Genomic DNA, 21341 nt, shown 5'->3' on the forward strand with positions numbered 1-21341 from the left:
GACACTGACTCTCACTGGTGTACAGCTCCACAGACACTGACTCTCACTGGGGTTCAGTTCCACAAACACTGACTCTCACTGGGGTACAGTTCCACACATGCTGACTATCAGTGCGGTGCTGTTCCAAAGACACTGACTCTCACTGGGGTGCTGTTCCACAAACACTGACTATCACTGGGTACAGCTCCACCCACACTGACTATCACTGGGTACAGTTCCACACATGCTGACTCTCACTGGGGTGCAGTTCCACACACACTGACTCTGTCTGGGTACAGTTCCACACACACTGACTCTCACTGGGTACAGTTCCACACACACTGACTCTGTCTGGGTACAGTTCCTCACACACTGACTCTCACTGGGTACAGTTCCACACACACTGACTCTCTCTGGGTACAGTCCCAGACACACTGACTATCACTGGGTAGAGTTCCACACATGCTGACTCTCACTGGGGTACAGTTCCACACACACTGACTCTCACTGGGTACAGTTCCACACACACTGACTCGCTCTGGGTACAGTTCCACACACACTGACTCTCTCTGGGTACAGTTCCACACACACTGTCTGTCACTGGGTCCAGTTCCACACTTGCTGACTCTCACTGGCATACAGTTCCTCACACACTGACTCTCTCTGGGCACAGTTCCACACACACTGACTATCACTGGGTACAGTTCCACACATGCTGACTCTCACTGGGTACAGTTCCACACACACTTACTCTCACTGGGTACAGTTCCACACACACTGACTATCACTGGGTACAGTTCCACACATGCTGACTCTCACTTGGGTACAGTTCCACACATGCTGACTCTCACTGGGGTACAGTTCCACACATGCTGACCCTCACTGGAGTACAGTTCCACACATGCTGACTCTCACTGGAGTCCAATTCGACACATGCTGACTCTCACTGAGGTACAGTTCCACACACACTGACTTTCACTGGGTACATTTCCAAAGACACTGACTCTCACTGGGAACAGCCCAACAGACACTGTCTCTCACTGGGGTTCAGTTCCACAGTCACTGACTCTCACTGGGTACATTTCCAAAGACACTGACTCTCACTGGTAGCCCAACAGACACTGACTCTCACTGGGGTTCAGTTCCACAGACACTGACTCTCACTGGGGTTCAGTTCCACAGACACTGACTCTCACTGGGTACATTTCCAAAGACACTGACTCTCACTGGGTTCAGCCCAACAGACACTGACTCTCACTGGGGTTCAGTTCCACAGACACTGACTCTCACTGGGGTTCAGCTCCACAGACACTGACTCTCACTGGGGTTCTGTTCCACAGACACTGACTCTCACTGGGTACATTTCCAAAGACACTGACTTTCACTGGGGACAGCCCAACAGACACGGACTCTAACTGGGGTTCAGTTCCACAAATGCTGACACTCACTGGGGTACAGTTCCACACACACTGACTCTCACTGGGGACAGCTCCACAGACACTGACTCTCACTGGGGTTCTGTTCCACACATGCTGACACTCACTGCGGTACAGTTCCACACACACTGACTCTCGCTGGGGTTCAGTTCCACAATGCTGACAGTCACTGGGGTACAGTGCCACACACACTGACTCTCACTGGGTACAATTCCAAAGACACTGACTCTCACTGGGTGCAGCCCAACAGACACTGACTCTCACTGGGGTACAGTTCCACACATGCTGACACTCACTGGCATACAGTTTCACAGACACAGATTCTCACTGGGACAGTTTCACACAAACTGACACTCACTGGGGGACAGTTCCACAGAAAAAGTCGCTCACTGCGGCACGGCTCCACACATCCTGACTCTCACGGGTTACACTTGCCCACACACTGACTCACACTGCGGTACAGTTCCACACATGCTGACTCTCACTGGAGTACAGTTCCACACATGCTGACTCTCACTACGGTGCTGTTCCACAGACACTGACTCTCACTGGGGTGCAGTTCCACACACACTGACTCTCACTGGGTGCAGTTCTACACACACTGACTCTCACTGGGTACAGTTCCACACATGCTGACTGTCACTGGAGTACAGTTCCACACATGCTGACTCTCACTGCGGTGCTGTTCCACAGACACTGACTCTCACTGGGTACAGTTCCACACACACTGACTCTCACTGGGGTACAGTTCCACACATGCTGACTCTCACTGGGTACAGTTCCACACACACTGACTCTCACTGGGGTACAGTTACACACATGCTGACTCTCACTGGGGTACAGTTCCACACAAGCTGACTCTCACTGGAGTACAGTTCCACATATGCTAACTATCACTGCGGTGCTGTTCCAAAGAAACTGACTCTCACTGAGGTGTTGTTCCACAAACACTAACTCTCACGGGGTACAGTTCCACACACACTGACTATCACTGGGTACAATTCCACACATGCTGACCCTCACTGGGGTACAGTTCCACACACACTGACTATCTCTGGGTACAGTTCCACACACACTGACTATCACTGGGTACAATTCCACACATGCTGAGTCTCACTGGGGTGCAGTTCCACACACACTAACTCTCACGGGGTACAGTTCCACACACACTGACTATCACTGGGTACAATTCCACACATGCTGACCCTCACTGGGGTACAGTTCCACACACACTGACTATCTCTGGGTACAGTTCCACACATGCTGACCCTCACTGGGGTACAGTTCCACACACACTGACTATCACTGGGTACAGTTCCACATATGCTGACTCTCACTGGGGTACAGTTCCACACACACTGACTCTCACTGTGGTACAGATTCACAGAGACTGCCTCCACTGGAGTACAGTTCCACACACACTGGCTCTCACTGGGGTACAATTCCACACACACTGACTATCACTGGGTACAGTTCCACACATGCTGACCCTCACTGGGGTACAGTTCCACACACACTGACTCTCTCTGGGTACAGTTCCACACACACTGACTATCACTGGGGTACACTTCCACTTACACTGTCTCTCACTGGGGTACAGTTCCACAGACACTGAACTCACTGGGGTACAGTTTCACACACGGTGATTCTCACTGGGGTACAGTTCCACACACGCTGACTCTCACTGGGGTACAGTTCCACAGACACTGTCTCTCACTGGGGTACAGTTCCACAGAAACTGACTCTCACTGTGTTACAGTTCCACAGACACTGACTCTCACTGGGGTACTGTTCCACCGACACTGACTCTCACTGGGGTTCAGTTCCACACATGCTGACACTCACTGGGGTGCAGTTCCACATTCACTGACTCTCATTGGGGTACAGTTCCACAGACACTGACTCTCACAGGGGTACAGTTCCACAGGCATTGACTCTCACTGGGGTTCAGTTCCACACATGCTGACACTCACTGGGGTGCAGTTCCACACACACTGACTCTCATTGGGGTACAGTTCCACAGATACTGACTCTCACAGGGGTACATTTCCACATGCATTGACCCTCACTGGGGTACAGTTCCAGTGACACTGACTCACTGGGATAAAGTTCCTCAGGCACTGACCCTCACTGGGTTACCGTTCCACAAACACTGACTCTCACTGGGGTACAGTTCCACAGACAATGACGCTCACTGGGGTACAGTTCCATAGACAATGACTCTCACTGGGGTACAGTTCCACAGACATTAACTCTCACTGGGGTACAGTTCCACAGACACTGACTCTCACTGGGGTTCAGTTCCACACATGCTGACACTCACTGGGGTGCAGTTCCACACACACTGACTCTCATTGGGGTACAGTTCCATAGACATTAACTCTCATTGGGGTACAGTTCCACAGACATTAACTCTCACTGGGGTACAGTTCCATAGACAATGACTCTCACTGGGGTACAGTTCCACAGACATTAACTCTCACTGGGGTACAGTTCCATAGACATTAACTCTCACTGGGGTACAGTTCCATAGACAATGACTCTCACTGGGGTACAGTTCCATAGACAATGACTCTCACTGGGGTACAGTTGCATAGACATTAACTCTCACTGGGGTACAGTTCAATAGACAATGACTCTCACTGGGGTACAGTTCCATAGACAATGACTCTCACTGGGGTACAGTTCCATAGACAATGACTCTCACTGGGGTACAGTTGCATAGACATTAACTCTCACTGGGGTACAGTTCCATAGACATTTACTCTCACTGGGGTTCAGTTCCATAGACAATGACTCTCACTGGGGTACAGTTCCATAGACATTAACTCTCACTGGGGTACAGTTCCTTAGACATTAACTCTCACTGGGGTACAGTTCCATAGACATTAACTCTCACTGGGGTACAGTTCCACAGACACTGACTCTCACTGGGGTACAGTTCCATAGACATTAACTCTCACTGGGGTACAGTTCCATAGACAATGACTCTCACTGGGGTACAGTTCCATAGACATTAACTCTCACTGGGGTACAGTTCCATCGACATTAACTCTCACTGGGGTACAGTTCCACAGACACTGACTCTCACTGGGGTTCAGTTCCACACACACTGACTCTCACTGGTGATAGTTGCACAGGCATTGACTCTCACTGGGGTACAGTTCCACAGACAATGACTTTCACTCGGGTACAGTTCCACAGACACTGACTCCACTGGGGTGCTGTTCCACATGGACTGACTCTCACTGGGGTACAGTTCCACAGACTGTTTAATTTGTTTAATTCGGAAAAGAAGGCACAGTGGCGCAGTGGTTAGCACCAAAGCCTCACAGCTCCAGGGACCAGGGTTCAATTCCGGGTACTGCCTGTGTGGAGTTTGCAAGTTCTCCCTGTGTCTGCGTGGGTTTTCTCCGGGTGCTCCAGTTTCCTCCCACAAGCCAAAAGACTTGCAGGTTGATAGGTAAATTGGCCATTATAAATTGTCACTAGTGTAGGTAGGTGTTAGGGAAATATAGGGACAAGTGGGGATGTTTGGTAGGAATATGGGATTAGTGTAGGATTAGTATAAATGGGTGGTTGATGGTCGGCACAGACTCGTTGGGCCGAAGGGCCTGTTTCAGTGCTGTATCTCTAAAAAAAGAAAAAAAAAAATTCCCGAGAGAGTTCCCGTGCAGGTGGTGGCGTTGCCAGTCAGGCATTCCTGAGTGGAATGGAGGAGGATGCATTGAAAATCGCAGGGCAGGAAAGCGGACGAGCCGTTTCCGATGGCGAAGCCGGTAGACATGGCCATGTGAGTGAGTGACCCAGTATGTGGTGTCAGAGTGTATGTTGGGGGTGAGGGATATTGGGGGAGTTCTGTGGGCCAATGGTGTGGTGATTGTATAATGCACTGAATTTTGCCATCAAATGTGACATCACACAGATGTGACGATAATGGAGTCAAAAACATGTGCTTAGGTCTGGATTGCTGATCAAACTGATCAATATGATTTGCCCTACTGGTGAAACACAGCATGGGACAGGAAGCATCTCCGTTGCCCTCCCATCCACCTCTGAGGTGGAGGAGGGGACCTCAGAGGATGCACCGTCACATCCTAGTGAAGCACCGAGTACCAGCACTGATACTTACACATCGGTAGGGATTAGCGTGTACGGGGAGTTGCTTTCACATACAGGTGTGAGCACAGCACAGTTGCCAGGCCAGCCACCAAAGGCAGAATCGGCCGATGCCGCACACACTCGGAGGAGAGTGGGATGCCAGGCCAGTGCAGAGCCGCAAGCTGATGATGTGCCTCTGAGATCATCCTTTCGTCAGGCGATGTTTCAGGAGCAACAAGCGGTGCATGGAAGTCTGACAGAGTTGCCTGAGATGCTGCACGCTATGACTCATACTCTGGAGACATCCATGTGTGTATGAGTTCAGCAAACTCAGGCATTTGAACATCCGGCTTCCTCCATTGACAGACTGGCAGTTGCAGCAGAGGGGCCAGTACTGGATGCAATTCGTGACCTCAGAGCGAGTGTGGCCTCCCTGGACCAGAGCAACAGAGAGCAGAATCTGATGTGCTGGTGACAGGTTGAGGTGGCTCATCCCTCTGAGGTTACCACTGAGGACCAGCCGAGCCTCAGGAGGGCACAGGGGCAGCAGATCGCATATGGGAGCTCCTCTCAGGTTGCATCCTGCAGCTCCCTCTGCCAGGGACATGTGCACCGCTAAATCCCAGGGTGTTAGAGGGTGCTCATGATATTTATCAGGAGAGCCCTGAGATGCCGCGGCCCTCACGGCCTCGAGCATGCAGTGGACCTCCACCAAAGCCATCACAAACAGGGTGGCAACTAGATCATCCACCTGCCTATGGTGAGTCTGGTGGCGAGGGATCATCCACCCGAATGAGCACTGGCAAACGATCTAAGAAATCACTTTAACATCACTACAAGTTCACTGGGTGACATGTAAGTTATATATTTGATTTGATGCCCTACGACCCGATTTGAGGCCGTAAAATCAGACAGCATGCGTAAAATTACTGTCAATTGCTTTTTCAAGTACCTTAATCAGCTTTCAATTGATTGTAGTCGGGCGGTGAGCAGACTCGATCTCGCCTGACTTCCTACACTGGTTAAATTGCGTCTGTGCGTGATGACGCTGGGGACCCGGACCCGATTCCTAACGGTAAAATTCTGGCCACTGACTCTCACTGGGGTGCAGTTACACAGACACTGACTCTCACTGGGGCACAGCTCCACACACAGTGAATGTCACTGGGGCACAGCTCCACACACAGTGAATGTCACTGGGGCAAAGTTCCACAGACACTGGCTCTCACTGGGGTAAAGTTCCACAGACACTGACTCTCACTGGGGTAAAGTTCCACAGACACTGACTCTCACTGCGGTACAGTTCCCCCACACACAGACTCTCACTGGGGTAAAGTTCCACAGACACTGACTCTCACTGCGGTACAGTTCCCCCGGCACTGACTCTCACTGGGGTACAGTTCCACACACACAGACTCTCACTGGGGTACACTTCCATGCTGAATCTCACTTTGGTACAGTTCCCCAGGCACCGACTGTCACTGGGGTACAGTTCAACAGAGACTGACTTTCACCTGGGTATATTTCCACAGACACTGACTCTCACTGGGGTAGATTTCCATACGCACTGACTCTCACTGGGGTACAGTTCCACAGACATTGACTCTCACTGGGGTTCAGTTCCACGGACACTGACTATTAATGAGGTACAATTAATGAGGCACAGTGGCGCAGTGGTTAGCACCAAAGCCTCACAGCTCCAGCGACCCGGGTTCAATTCTGGGTACTGCCTGTGCGGAGTTTGCAATTTCTCCCTGTGACCGTGTGGGTTTTCGTCGGGTGCTCCAGTTTCCTCCCACAGCTAAGGACTTGCAGGTTGATAGGTAAATTGGCCATTATAAATTGCCCCTAGTATAGGTAGATGGTCGGAGAATTGAGGGAAGGTGGGGATGTGGTAGGAATATGGGATTGTGTAGGATTAGTATAAATGGGTGGTTGATGGTTGGCACAGACTCGGTGGGCCAAAGGCCCTGTTTCAGTGCTGTATCTCTAAATAAATTCCAGACACGCTGACTCTCATTTTGGTAACGTTCCCCAGGCACTTACTCTCACTGGGGTAAACTCCTACTGAAATTACCTCTCACTGGCACACAGTTCTACACACACTGACACTCACTGTGGTGCAGTTCATCAGGCACTGACTCTCACTGGGTACAGTTCTACACACACTGACTCTCGCTGGGCTACAGTTCCCCAGGCACTGACTCTCACTGGGGTAAACTCCCACTGAAATTACCTCTCACTGGCACACAGTTCTACACACACTGACACCCACTGTGGTGCAGTTCATCAGGCACTGACTCTCACTGGGTACAGTTCTACACACACTGACTCTCACTGGGCTACAGTTCCCCAGGCACTGACTCTTACTGGGGTAAACTCCCACTGAAATTACCTCTCACTGGCACACAGTTCTACACACACTGACACTCACTGTGGTGCAGTTCACCAGGCACTGACTCTCACTGGGCTACAGTTCAACACACACTGACTCTCACTGGGCTACAGTTCCCCAGGCACTGACTCGCACCAGGGAATAGTTCCACAGTCACTGACTCCCAGCGGGGTACAATTTCAGACAAAGTGACTCACACTGGGGTACAGTACGACACACACTGACCAGGCACTGACTCTCACTGGGGTATGGTTCCACAGACACTGACTCTCACTGGGGTACAGTTCCACATATACTGACTCTCGCTGGGATACAGTTCCACATATACTGACTCTCACTGGGATACAGTTCCACACACGCTTCTCTCACTGGCGTTCAGTTCCACACACGCTGACTCTCACTGGGGTAAAGTTCCCCAGCCACTGATTCCCACGGCTACTTTTTTATAGGATTTTATTAGAGGAAGTAACTGTTTCTAATGTTTGATGTGTTTAGAACCTGAGTTCACTGGGTTAACATGATTGACAACTGAACCGGGTGATATGAAGAAAAATGTTTAATGCAATGGACGGTTAGTTTTTCGAACATTGTGTTGTGACTGTTGATTTGATAGTCGCCTTCAAATGGTATTGGATAAATCCTGGTGAGAGAAAATATTGTCGGGATATGGAGACAGAGCCCAGAGGAATGGAAATGAGAATGTAGGTGAACCAGAGGGGATTCAAGATCAATTTTTAGAAAAACCTGGAGAATGGGAATTGGTTGTGGGAATGTTAGTCAGAAGCCCTGCTGCCTGCTGAGTGAAGTCAGAGTGGGGTCAGCACAGGTTCTGGTTCTAATTCCCCATTCTTCCCTACATATGTAAACTGTGCAATGGGGCTGCCAAGTGTCAGATTCATCCTGCGTGTACAAGGATAAACCTGATAACTATAGGCAGTCAGTCTCAGCTGGGCAAACAGCTACAATTCATGATTTGAGATCTGTTAGTGAGGATTGTGAAGTGTTACAGGTGATAAGGGCAGCTGGCGTGGATTTTTTAAAAAGGCAAGCCAGCTCTGTCAAAGTTACAGTTTTTTTTAAAGAAATGACTGATTGGATGCATAATGGAAATGCAGTTCATGTAATGCACTGGGGTTTTCCCACGGTGCTGTATAACATGTCTCATAGCAGGCTTGTTTGAGAAACTCAGGCATATAGTATAAGAGGAAATGGTGCAGCAAAGATAAAAAGTTTGCTGACAGACAGGAAATACAGAATTTGAGTAAATGGGTGTTATTCAGACTTGAGAGGGGCTGGGTAAGATGCACAGTGCTCGAACTGGCCTGATCACTTTCTGTACAAATGTACCACATCCGCTTCTACTCAATTCCCCCGTTTATAAAAACCCAAACTGCAGTTAGACTTTTCATGGCTTTAGCTACCCACATGGGCACTATCAGGGATGTTGTATATCAACCCCTCAGTCTCTCAGTTGTTCCGCAACCTTCTTTCCATTGAGTGTATTCTCCCATTCCTTGACATTCCTTCCAAAATATATTGCCTGTAGTTCTCCACTTTAAATGATATCTGCTATCTGTCTGTCCTCCCCATTAACCTGGTTTGTCTTCCGGAAGTTTTCACACTACTCCTAGCTGCTAACCAACTCTTCTATTTTTCTGTTATCAGCAGATTTTGAGCTTGTGTTCCTTATGCTTAAGTCCAAACTATTTACATATATCAAAAACAAAAATGTACCCAGCACTGACCCCAGTGTATATCATTCCAATCATTCTACAATGTTAGCAATGCCTGTTCTAGAAAAGAACATTAAAGTCATAGATTGTGAATAGTGTTGATTCATCAGGATGATTCTAGGGATGGTAAACTATAGTTATAAAGATTGAGGACTGTTTCCTCTGGTCGGAGAGTCAATGATGAAGAATCGGTGATGAAGAATAATTCATGTAAAATTATCACTGACACTGAGGAGAGATTCTCTAGAATTTCCCTGGGGTCATTGGCAGGTTTCCCCTTGCTGTTGGAGTCTTGTCGGGAGCCCAACATGAATATATAATAACCCTTGGCCCAGGAAACATGAATATATAATAACCCTTGGCCCAGGAAACATGAATATATAATAACCCTTGGCCCAGGAAACATGAATATATAATAACCCCTGGACCAGGAAACATGAATATATAATAACCCCTGGACCAGGAAACATGAATATATAATAACCCTCGGCCCAGGAAACATGAATATATAATAACCCCTGGACCAGGAAACATGAATATATAATAATCCCTGGACCAGGAAACATGAATATATAATAACCCTTGGCCCAGGAAACATGAATATATAATAACCCTTGGCCCAGGAAACATGAATATATAATAATCCCTGGACCAGGAAACATGAATATATAATAACCCTTGGCCCAGGAAACATGAATATATAATAACCCCTGGACCAGGAAACATGAATATATAATAATCCCTGGCCCAGGAAACATGAATATATAATAACCCCTGGCCCAGGAAACATGAATATATTATAACCCCTGGCCCAGGAAACATGAATATATAATAACCCTTCGCTCAGGAAACTGGGACGGGATTGTGCAGCAAATGGAAGTTCTGACATGCCCTTTTTGGGTCTGGAAGAGAAAATCTTTCACTTCTGTTTCAGCTCTGGAAGCCCTTGAGTTTTATTCATACCTCCATTTGTTTAAGGTACTGTGTGCTGGTGATCTTGGATATCTGCACTGATTGAATATGTCACTGTCTGGTGGGATTTGAGAGAGATCCCATTCTCACCATGTCAATTGCTGTAACCAGGGGAGAGAGTAAGTGAAGGTCAGTGTAGAGCAGCAATGGGAACCCTGAGAGGAGTCTACAGTCTGGATAATACATGGTGCAGAGGAACAGCAGGTAGGAGGGAATCATAACAACATGAACATACAAGAAAAGTTTGGAGGTGTACTTACTGATCGAACATATGTGTCTTGGCCTTTCTGCTGCAGTCTGTGCACGACAAAAGTATCCTTCAGTGCCAGGCTTGGCATTTCAGAGGTTTTTTCACAGATACTCCAAGTGGCATAGACTGAAGTGGCCTTGTCTTTCTGCAGGGCATGCAAGGGCACAGTCTTTCTCAGGTAACACCAGGTAAGGTTGGGTTGAGTGTTCATCTTTTGGAAGGAGGAATGTTCGGAGTCTGCCACAACTAAGCCTTGTATCTCCAACGGGATGGTGCTGCTTTGCTCCCTCACTGGCCTCCATTGGAGACCTTGCTGGGACCTCTGACTACCTGAAATACACATGAGATGCTCACATTCAGATGTAGCTACCTTGGAAGCCAGCTGTCCACTCAGTTTGACATTGCTGGCACCTTGTTGACATTGACCCACCAATGAATGTGTAACATCACAAACAGGAGTCCAGCTGCTTCTCTCCAGACTGCTAACTGCTGTCCAGTGTACATTCTGAAGTTTGCAAACAGACTGACTGCCAATCGGCTGCTGGAATCTCTTGTTCATTAAATGAATAAGATTGGTGACAACAGCTGTTTTCGGTATACCTGATGGGAACTGAACATCATCAGAGATAGTGAAGGGATATTTGGAAGTTTCACATCTATCAGTTTGCTGCACCTCATTGCTTGTTTTGTAAGAAGTGAATAATGGCTGGACTGTTTCCTTTGCTGTGTGCTGAGTATGATGGGATGTCCTGGGTGCAGCCCATTGGCAAGTATGAGCATCACTAACAGCAGTTGTCTCCTTGTCAGCAGCAGCTTGTGCAGTCAATGCAGAGTGCGGTCTGACCAGGTTCTCCTTTGCCCATTTGAGTTGATATTTTGGAAGAAAATGTTGATTTTGAAAGTGTGGATTTTTTACCTGAGGAGGCACTGGTGTAACGCATTGGGGCATGTGTGGTCCTATGTGTATAATCTTATCAGGTTGGTTTGCCTGAACTCTAGCTGTGTCTAATAGTGATGGCAAACCCCTTTGCATAACTGCTTCACTGTCCTCCCTCTGTTGAGTTTTTCCCTCTGAATGTGGAACTAGCTGTAGAGGAGGAGATGGAGAAGAAGTTGCCAGTGACTCAAGACAAGACTTTGATCTGTTGAAGAGTGCTTGCTCAAGGCCAGTGTAGCTGCTGCAAACATTTGGTGATGAGTATCCCTCACTGGTGCTTCCTTTCTCATCCTGCTTTGTGGAGTTGATAACTTGAAGGTGCCCATGACCACTGGCTGAGTCCAAGATACTATCCGACTGAGATGACTGACCAGGAACAGCAGTGACTGGTACATGAATGCCGAACTGTAGCTTCTCAGTTGCGTGACCAATATCGGCTAATTTCAGCTTTTGTTTCTTTTTGGGAGGTTTTTCTGAAGGAAACTCCGAGACACCATCATTACCCTGCTGTAAACTAAATCCTTCAGGCTCGTTCTTTTGTTGCTTTCTCGCTTTGATAGACTCTTGTACTGTTTTACTCTCCGGGAGAAGAATACTGAGTTGCCTCACCAGCTTTGGGTGTGAGTATTGTCTCTGCATCGGTCTTTTGAGACCATTTTCCTTTTGGGTGTTTGATGTAGATGATAGCTGGTGTGGTGAAAGACCCTTCACTCTGTAGCTGCTGGTTTCTCGAGCTGCATGTGGTGAAGTCATGTTGCCCAGTCCTTCACATACATTCAGTACCTCTGCTGAACTGGATGTTTTAGTATCAGTCACTTCCCAAACACAGTCCTGGCTTAGTGGAGTCTTTGTTTCTTGAACATTATGACAAGGAGTTGGATTAGCCTGTTCAAGTGAAAGCTTGTCGACATTTTTTTGTAAAAAGTCAGTCTGAAACATTTGACTGTTGAACATTGTGACCTTTACTGAGCCTAAAATCAGTGGGTCTGAAAAGTGTTTTCGAACAGGAGTTTTGTGTGTTGAAGGAGAGGCCAGTGAACTGATGTGTGGATCCTCAGAGAGGGCAGAGATGTCCCTGTGCAGTACTGTGTCAGGGTTCATTGTACCAATCTGTGTGAATTGGTTGGCACGTTGCAGGATCGGCTCTACTGGACTGATGGTTCTCTTTACCTCTTGGTATTTCTTTCTAAAGGTCTCCTCCCCATAAATGGACCACCTTTCATGAGAAAATTTTGTCAGCTTTTTCTGGCTGTTTTTCTTTTCTAAGGATTTGTGCTTGTTTTTTGATGCTTGCTCAACACAAGGGTTTCCTTCACCAACAGGGTTGGACCCATACACAATAGAACCACTTGCTGGCACAACCTCGAGAGCAGTTTGCCTGACCAGAGTTCGATGGTGTGAGGGATGGAAGTCCAGTGACCTTGACTGTGAACTCTCAGTGTGCAATGCAACAGAGGAATTCCTCTGTAAATTTTGTTTCTCAAAGTACGAAGTTGAACTGTTGGCTATTTTACTGGATGACACACTGCCCTCACCAGGTGGCATGGAATTACTCCTTATAACTGGTAAACAATCAACTGTAGAGGTAACAGGAAAAGGCGATGAGAGGAACATTTGCTGTAATTTGCCAGGGGATGGTGAAATGGACTTTGTTAAATTAGAGGAAAGATTTGTTCTCTTATTGACTTGAATGGACTTCATGTCAAAGTGAAAGGAGTCTTTAAACGTATATGGCATTGGTAAATCAATGCTCCCCTGCTTTGAAATAACTGTCTTCCTTGGCCGTACATTTTCTAGTTGTTTGTCATCAACTACAGCCTTATTATCAGAGATCAGCTTGGAGATCCGTTCCCCCAGCTCCTGCTTCCCGAGCTGCCTCCTGTCCATTCCTCGCACAGATATATCACCAACAACTGACCCTAATGCATTCTGCTCAGCACTAACCAGGTGTTGGCTGGACTGAGAGGCTTTTACTGGTTCAATGTCAGTGCTCTGTTGATGAAAACTCTGCAGTGAGCTTGAGGAGTAGAGCTGGTGGTCAGCAGTGTCTGAATGGGAAAAGTATCCGGAGTCTGTACTTTCATTCGTTTGGACACTAGAACTTGAAGACTTGTGGATCCACTGTTTCGCAAAATAAGTTGCCTGTTGTCTCTGTAAAACCATATGTCTGCTTCCAATTTGATCTTCTTGTGGTTGTACATTTTGTTTCTCTCCATCAATCATGTCATTCTCTCTTTTCTCAGCAGTAGAATTCCTGCTCCAAAACCTGCCCCAATGAACACCACCTGGGAAGCCTTGGTGTCCTGAATGGTCCATGCTAGTGGCATTGGGCACAGGTAGCTCACAGTGACAGTCTCTGCCCCGATTCTGCTCAGAGTCTTGGTGCATACTTGCACGAGGAAACCCATGATCTACATGGCTCAATGACAAGCCATCACTGCTTGGCCCTGACTCAGTGCTTCTCTCCAATTCTGCTAAAAGGCGGCAGTTATTCACATGGGTTTGAGTTCTTTTGTGTTTATACAGATTACTCTGAGTTTTAAAGGAAATCCCACAAGTTGTGCATGGGAATGGGCGTTCACCAGTGTGAGACCGAACATGTTTCTCCAAGACACTGGGCTTCGAGCAGTCTCTCCCACAATGAATACACACGTACTTACCCTGCTTTTTTACTTTGATTTGATTCATATTCACCAGAGTTGGGTACTGTGTCTGTCCTGTCCCATCGGGAGCAAGTTGGAGGCCTGGCCCATGGGGAGAGGGTTCAAGCCATGGCCCATGGGGAGAGGGTTGGAGGCCTGCATTGGTCCCATGGGGAGAGGGTTGGAGGCCTGCATTGGTTCCATGGGGAGAGGGTTGGAGGCCTGCATTGGTTCCATGGGGAGAGGGTTGGATCCCTGGCCCATGGGGAGAGGGTTGGAGGCCTGGCCCATGGGGAGAAGGTTGGAGGCCTGGCCCATGGGGAGAGGGTTGGGGCCCAGGCCCATGGGGAGAAGGTTGGAGGCCTGCATTGGGCCCATGGGGAGAAGGTTGGAGGCGTGGCCCATGGGGAGAGGGTTGGAGGCCTGCATTGGTCCCATGGGGAGAGGGTTGGAGCCCTGGCCCATGGGGAGAGGGTTGGAGGCCTGCATTGGTCCCATGGGGAGAGGGTTGGAGGCCTGCATTGGTCCCATGGGGAGAGGGTTGGAGCCCTGGCCCATGGGGAGAGGGTTGGAGGCCTGCATTGGTCCCATGGGGAGAGGGTTGGAGCCCTGGCCCATGGGGAGAGGGTTGGAGGCCTGCATTGGTCCCATGGGGAGAGGGTTGGAGGCCTGCATTGGTCCCATGGGGAGAGGGTTGGAGCCCTGGCCCATGGGGAGAGGGTTGGAGGCCTGCATTGGTCCCATGGGGAGAGGGTTGGAGGCCTGGCCCATGGGGAGAAGGCTGGAGGCCTGGCCCATGGGGAGAGGGTTGGAGCCCTGGCCCATGGGGAGAGGGTTGGAGGCATGGCCCTTGGGGAGAGGGTTGGAGGCCTGGCTCATGGGGAGAAGGCTGGAGGCCTGGCCCATGGGGAGAGGGTTGGAGGCCTGGCCCATGGGGAGAGGGTTGGAGGCCTGGCCCATGGGGAGAGAGTTGGAGCCCAGGCCCATGGGGAGAAGGTTGGAGGCCTGGCCCATGGGGAGAGGGTTGGAGCCCTGCATTGGGCCCATGGGGAGAGGGTTGAAATGGTTCGTTGCCATTCTGTATTTGAGGCCAGCAGGCTGTCGCGGAATGTGATGCATGGAGGTCCCGCATAGTACAGTCAGGAGGAATATAACAGTTCTTAGCCATTCCTTGTAGGCTTGTTGGTAAGCTCTGATGACGTTGCTGTTGGAGGACCTTGTTGAGCAGATAAAGGATAAGAATTTTCTTGCAGGGCGATCAGTTGAGAAGATGGATAGCCATCAATTAGTTTTGTAGCCTCAGACTGGGGTGCTGTGCCAAATAACCGTGGCTAGAGGACAGGACTGCAGATCTGCAGAAAGACACTCTGAGATGGAATTTCTGACCCTCGGCCTTCCTCCTCATCACACACGCCTTGTTGCCACAAGTTGTACCCATCATCTCTGCTCTCTTGTTCACTGTGCTTCTGAGCTCCAGGATGATTCTGAATTAACTGTGTAAAATACAAACATGTCTGATTACCATATGATCTGTAACTTCAGAATGGGCAGGTGATGAGATTACAAATACATTGCCTCTGGTCTGTATCTCTTGATGTCAGTAAAGTGTGTAATAATTTCACCTCAAATCAGTTGTACAATATATTTCTCAGTGAATTTGCTGCACCACAATCCTGGGTGAATTGCAGTCTCATTGAGACTGTAGCAGGACTGAAGTGAACAGCAGGATGTGCAGTTCCATCACATGTAATCCAGGAGTGTGCTTAAAAATGTCCTTTTCTTTCTCCAGCCTTAATCTTATTTTGTTTTAGAAATGCTGACCAGTTCTTTCACCTTATTCTTGTATCCACTGTGTCCTGGTCAATCTGTAGATTTATACTTGAGAAAAGTTATTTTCCTCCTGCTCCCTTCCTTGTTAGTCTGCTCCTGTCATAGTGGAATCTGCTTCCTTTATATTCTTGACCATATTCCATTTCCCCTCAGGAGTCCTCCCTACTAACAATGTGTTCCTGTACTGAATGAGTAGAAATTTCTTCCAATTAAATAGTGGGAAGATCAAAGCCATTGTTTTCAGTCCCTGCTACTAAACTCCATTCCCTCGTCACTGACTCTATCCCTCTCCCTGATAAATCTTTGAGACTAAATCAGTCGGTTCACAACCTTGGTGTCACATTTGACCGTGAGATGAGGTTCCAACCTCATATTCGCCCCAACACTTAAACTGCCTATTTCCACCTCTGTCTCATTGCCTGACTCGGCCCCTGTCTCAGCTCATCTGCTGCTGAAGCCCTCATTCATGCCTTTGTTACCTCTTGCCTTGACTATTCCAATGCACTCCAGGCCGGCCTCCCATCTTCCACCCTCCATAAATTTAAGCTCATCTAAATCTCAGCTGCTCGTGTCCTAACTAGCATCAAGTCCCATTCACCTATCATCCCTGTGCTCATTGACCTACACTGGCTCCTGCTTAAGAAACACCTTGATTTTAAAATTCTCATCCTTGGGTCTTGTCCATCCGTATCTCTGTAACCTCCTCCAGCCCCACAACCCTCTATGCTCCTGTAATTCTGATCTCTTGTGCATCCCCGATGCGTCATCAGTTGCCTCAGCCCCAAGTTCCAAAATACCCTCCCTACACATCTCCATCTCTCCATCTCTCCAACTCTCATTCCACCTTTAAGATGCCCCTTAAAACCGATCTCTTTGGCCATTTGCTCTAATGTTGCCTTATGTTTTACAGTGTCAAATTTTCTTTGTGGGATGTTTTATTATGTTAAAGGAAGTACATAAATACAAGTTGTTGTTGTTGTCTAAACCTCTCCTAGATCTGGCTTCATCATCGTGGAATCCAACCATTCAAATTACACCTTCAATATGGCCGTACAGCCCCAAAGCACTCCCCTTAGGTGGGATTTCGGAAGGGTTCTATCAGAGGCAGCTGAGGGTGAGGCCATCAAGGTGGGGGTTTTGGTTTGTGAGCTCATCAAATATTTCTCTTAACCCAAAGTAAAAGTCCATGTGATCCTGAGGGTTGCCCCTAATCTCCAGCTGTCCTTTCGGTACAAAACCCAGAGAAATGGTGCATGGATGTTTCTGCCCTTTCTCTGGAGTTTTGAGTAAAATTACAGCGGAAGATTGGGACAATCCCAGAAAAAGTGCCTTCTCTCTGGGTGAAGTAATGTGGAATTGACAAATCACAAGGCTAACAATGCGTGTTGGTACCATGGGCAGTCGGTACTGGGAAGGGCAAAGCATCACATATACCCTCATCATCTCCTCAAGTGACAAAACAAATAACACTGTGAATCTCAGGCCAAAAACTAGATTCAAACAGCATGATTAACAGAAGAAAGAAATTCTAACATGTATATAACACCTTTCATAAACCAAGGACACCGAAGTGCTTGACAGCCAATGAAGTACATTTGAAGTGTAGTCACTGCAATCATGTAAAAGGACAATTAAAAGCTACAGCAGATTTCACCAGATTATAGTACCACAAATAGTGCCCAGGGGTAAGTGTTTTACTCAGATTCAGATTGTGGAGGAGGGAGGTAAACCACTGCTGCTGGATTCACACCAATGTATTTGAAGGTGGTATCAATAACTGAGATCTAACAGCACCATGACTCAGATCTAACTGAACTGTAACTTTGCAGCAGCATTACGTGTTGTAATGCAAATTGGGTGAGACCAAAATTGCTGACATGAGTCACAGTGAAACTCCCTCACAGAGTCATAGAGAGATACAGCACTGAAACAGGCTCTTTGGCCCACTGAGTCTGTGCTGACCATCAACCACCCATTTATACTTTCTTCTTTTCTTTCTTTTGGGCCTCCTTATCTCGAGAGACAATGGATACGCGCCTGGAGGTGGTCAGTGGTTTGTGGAGCAGCGCCTGGAGTGGCTATAAAGGCCAATTCTGGAGTAACAGGCTCTTCCACAGGTGCTGCAGAGAAATTTGTTTGTTGGGGCTGTTGCACAGTTGGCTCTCCCCTTGCGCCTCTGTCTTTTTCCCATTTATACTAATCCTACATTAATCCCACATTCCCTAACCACCTACCTCCACTAGGGGCAATTTACAATGGCCAATTTACCTATCAACCTGCAAGTCTTTGTGGGAGGAAACCGGAGCACCCGGCGAAAACCCACACAGTCACAGGGAGAACTTGCAAACTCCACACAGGCAGTACCCAGAACTGAACCCGGGTCGCTGGAGCTGTGAGGCTGCGGTGCTAACCACTGCGCCACTGTGCCACCCCGCCTCAAAGAGAATCTGACTGCTTTGCTCCAGTATTCGGTGTTGACCCTGAATTTGAATTCACGGTTCTTTGATGCTATAATTAAGCTGTAACTATGTAATAACTGCGATCTAACTGCATTATAACTAAGATCTAAATACGCTATAACTGAGCTGTAACTGGGATCCAACTGGCTCAAAGATGGTGAAAATCAATAGTTTAGCAAAATGAGTCAGCGTCAGTAGATTCATAGAGTCATAGAGTTATTACAACACAGAAGGAGGCCATTCAGCCCATCAAGTCCATCCCGGCTCTCTGTAGAGCAATGCAGTCAGTCCCATTCCCCCGCTCTTTCACTGTAGACCTGCAAGTTTATTACCTTCGAGTGCCCATCCAAATTCCTTTTGAAATCATTGATGTCCTCTGCTTCCACCACCCTCGTGGGTAGCAAGTTCCAGATCATTACAACTTGATGTGTAAAAAAGATCTTCCTCACATAACCCCCTGAATATCCTGCCCAAAACCTTAAATCTGTGTCCCCTAGTCCTTGTACCATCAGCTAATGGGAACAGCTTTTCTTTGTCAGCCTCATCTAAACCTGTCATAATCTTGTACATCTCTATCAAAACTTTCCACAATCTCCTTTGCTCCAAAGAGAACAATCCCAGCTTTTCCAACCTAACTTTGTAGCTAAAATCCCTCATCCCTTGAATCATTCTGGTAAATCTCCTCTGCACCCTCTCAGGGACCCTCACATCCTTCCTAAACTGTGGATGCAATGCTCCAGTTGTGGCCTAACCAGACCTTTATAATGTTTTAGCATAAGTTCCCTGCTCTTGTATTAAATACCTGTATTTATGAAGCCCAAGATCCCATATGCTTTACCAACCACTCTCTCAATATGTCCTGCCAACTTCACAGATCAATGCACATGCACCCCCAGGTCCCTCTGTTCCTGCACACTCTTTAGAACTGTGCCATTAAGTCTATATTGCCTCATCCTATCCCTTCTGGCAAAATGCAACCTTCATGTTTCTCTGTATTGATTTCCATCTGCCATTTGTCTTCCCATTCTGTTGCAGGCGGTTCATATCATCCTCACTGTCTGCCACACCACAAGGTTTGGTAAAATTGGCAAATTTTGAAATACTACTTTGCATTCCAACATCCAAGTCACTTATATGTGTTAGAAAAGCAATGGTCCGAGCACTGACCCTTGGGAAACACCACTGTCTACCATTCTCCAGTCTGAAAAACAAGCATTTATCATGAAATCCTGTTTTATTATCTTTGAGCCAATCTTTTTATCCAAGCTGACATGAGGAGAAAAAATATGAAGAGAAAATGTGCAGAGTGAATCCCGCTTAAAGCACTGAGAGTCATTTTCAGAGCTATGAGCTGACTGGTCAGCACAGCATAACACATTTGCACCTGAGGCAAATCAGACCATGTTGCAGTTAAAACAAGTGAATCCTCGGGATAATACACACTCCTCAACAACTGAAAATAAGGTGCCAGAAGCACAGCTTCAATAGCGGGGACACAATAATCACCTCTCATCAGCAGTCAGGTCAGCATCTCTCCATAAAATACCATCGGGGGGGAGATGGAGAGGGTATTTATTCAGAGAGGGAGATGGAGAGGGTATTTATTCAGAGAGGGAGATGGAGAGGGTATTTATGCAGAGAGGGAGATGGAGAGGGTATTTATTCAGAGAGGGAGATGGAGAGGGTATTTATTCAGAGAGGGAGATGGAGAAGGTGTTTATTCAGATAGGGAGATGGAGAGGGTATTTATTCAGAGAGAGGGGGAGATAGAGAGGGTAATTATTCAGAGAGGGAGGTGGAGAGGGTATTTATTCAGAGAGGGAGATGGAGAAGGTGTTTATTCAGATAGGGAGATGGAGAGGGTATTTATTCAGAGAGAGGGGGAGATAGAGAGGGTATTTATTCAGAGAGGGAGGTGGAGAGGGTATTTATTCAGAGAGGAAGATGGAGAGGGTATTTATTCAATGAGGGAGATGGAGAGGGTATTTATTCAGAGAGGGAGATGGAGAGGGTATTTATTCAGAGAGGGAGATGGAGAGGGTATTTATGCAGAGAGGGAGATGGAGAGGGTATTTATTCAGAGAGGGAGATGGAGAGGGTATTTATTCAGAGAGGGAGATGGAGAGGGTATTTATTCAGAGAGGGGTGGAGATGGAGAGAGTATTTATTCAGAGAGGGAGATAGAGAGGGTGTTTATTCAGAGAGGGAGATGGAGAGGGATATTATTCAGAGAGAGAGGTGGAGAGGGTATTTATGCACAGAGGGAGATGGAGAGGGTATTTATTCAGAGAGGGAGGTGCAGAGGGTATTTATTCAGAGAGGGAGATGGAGAGGGTATTTATTCAGAGAGAGGGGGAGATGGAGAGGGTATTTATTCAGAGAGGGAGGTGGAGAGGGTATTTATTCAGAGAGGGAGGTGGAGAGGGTATTTCTGCAGAGAGGGAGATGGAGAGGGTATTTATTCAGAGAGGGAGATGGAGAGGGCATTTATTCAGAGAGGGAGATGGAGAGGGTATTTATGCAGAGAGGGAGATGGAGAGGGTACTTATTCAGAGAGGGAGATGGAGAGGGTATTTATTCAGAGAGGGAGATGGAGAGGGTATTTAT

General features: G+C 47.7%; 1 protein-coding gene across 1 annotated transcript in view; it reads right to left on the reverse strand.

Moving 5' to 3' along the window:
• The window catches only part of LOC137377992 (zinc finger protein 40-like), a 471510-nt gene that overhangs the window by 225433 nt on the left and 224736 nt on the right, over window positions 1-21341 (reverse strand). Inside the window, exon 2 of the mRNA XM_068048017.1 lies at window positions 10877-15938. Within this exon, the coding sequence (XP_067904118.1) occupies window positions 10877-15613 (4737 nt within the window). The 5' untranslated portion in view covers window positions 15614-15938. The remainder of the gene's footprint in view (window positions 1-10876; window positions 15939-21341) is intronic.

This window comes from Heterodontus francisci, chromosome 16 (assembly GCF_036365525.1).
Source record: "Heterodontus francisci isolate sHetFra1 chromosome 16, sHetFra1.hap1, whole genome shotgun sequence".
NCBI lineage: Eukaryota > Metazoa > Chordata > Chondrichthyes > Heterodontiformes > Heterodontidae > Heterodontus > Heterodontus francisci.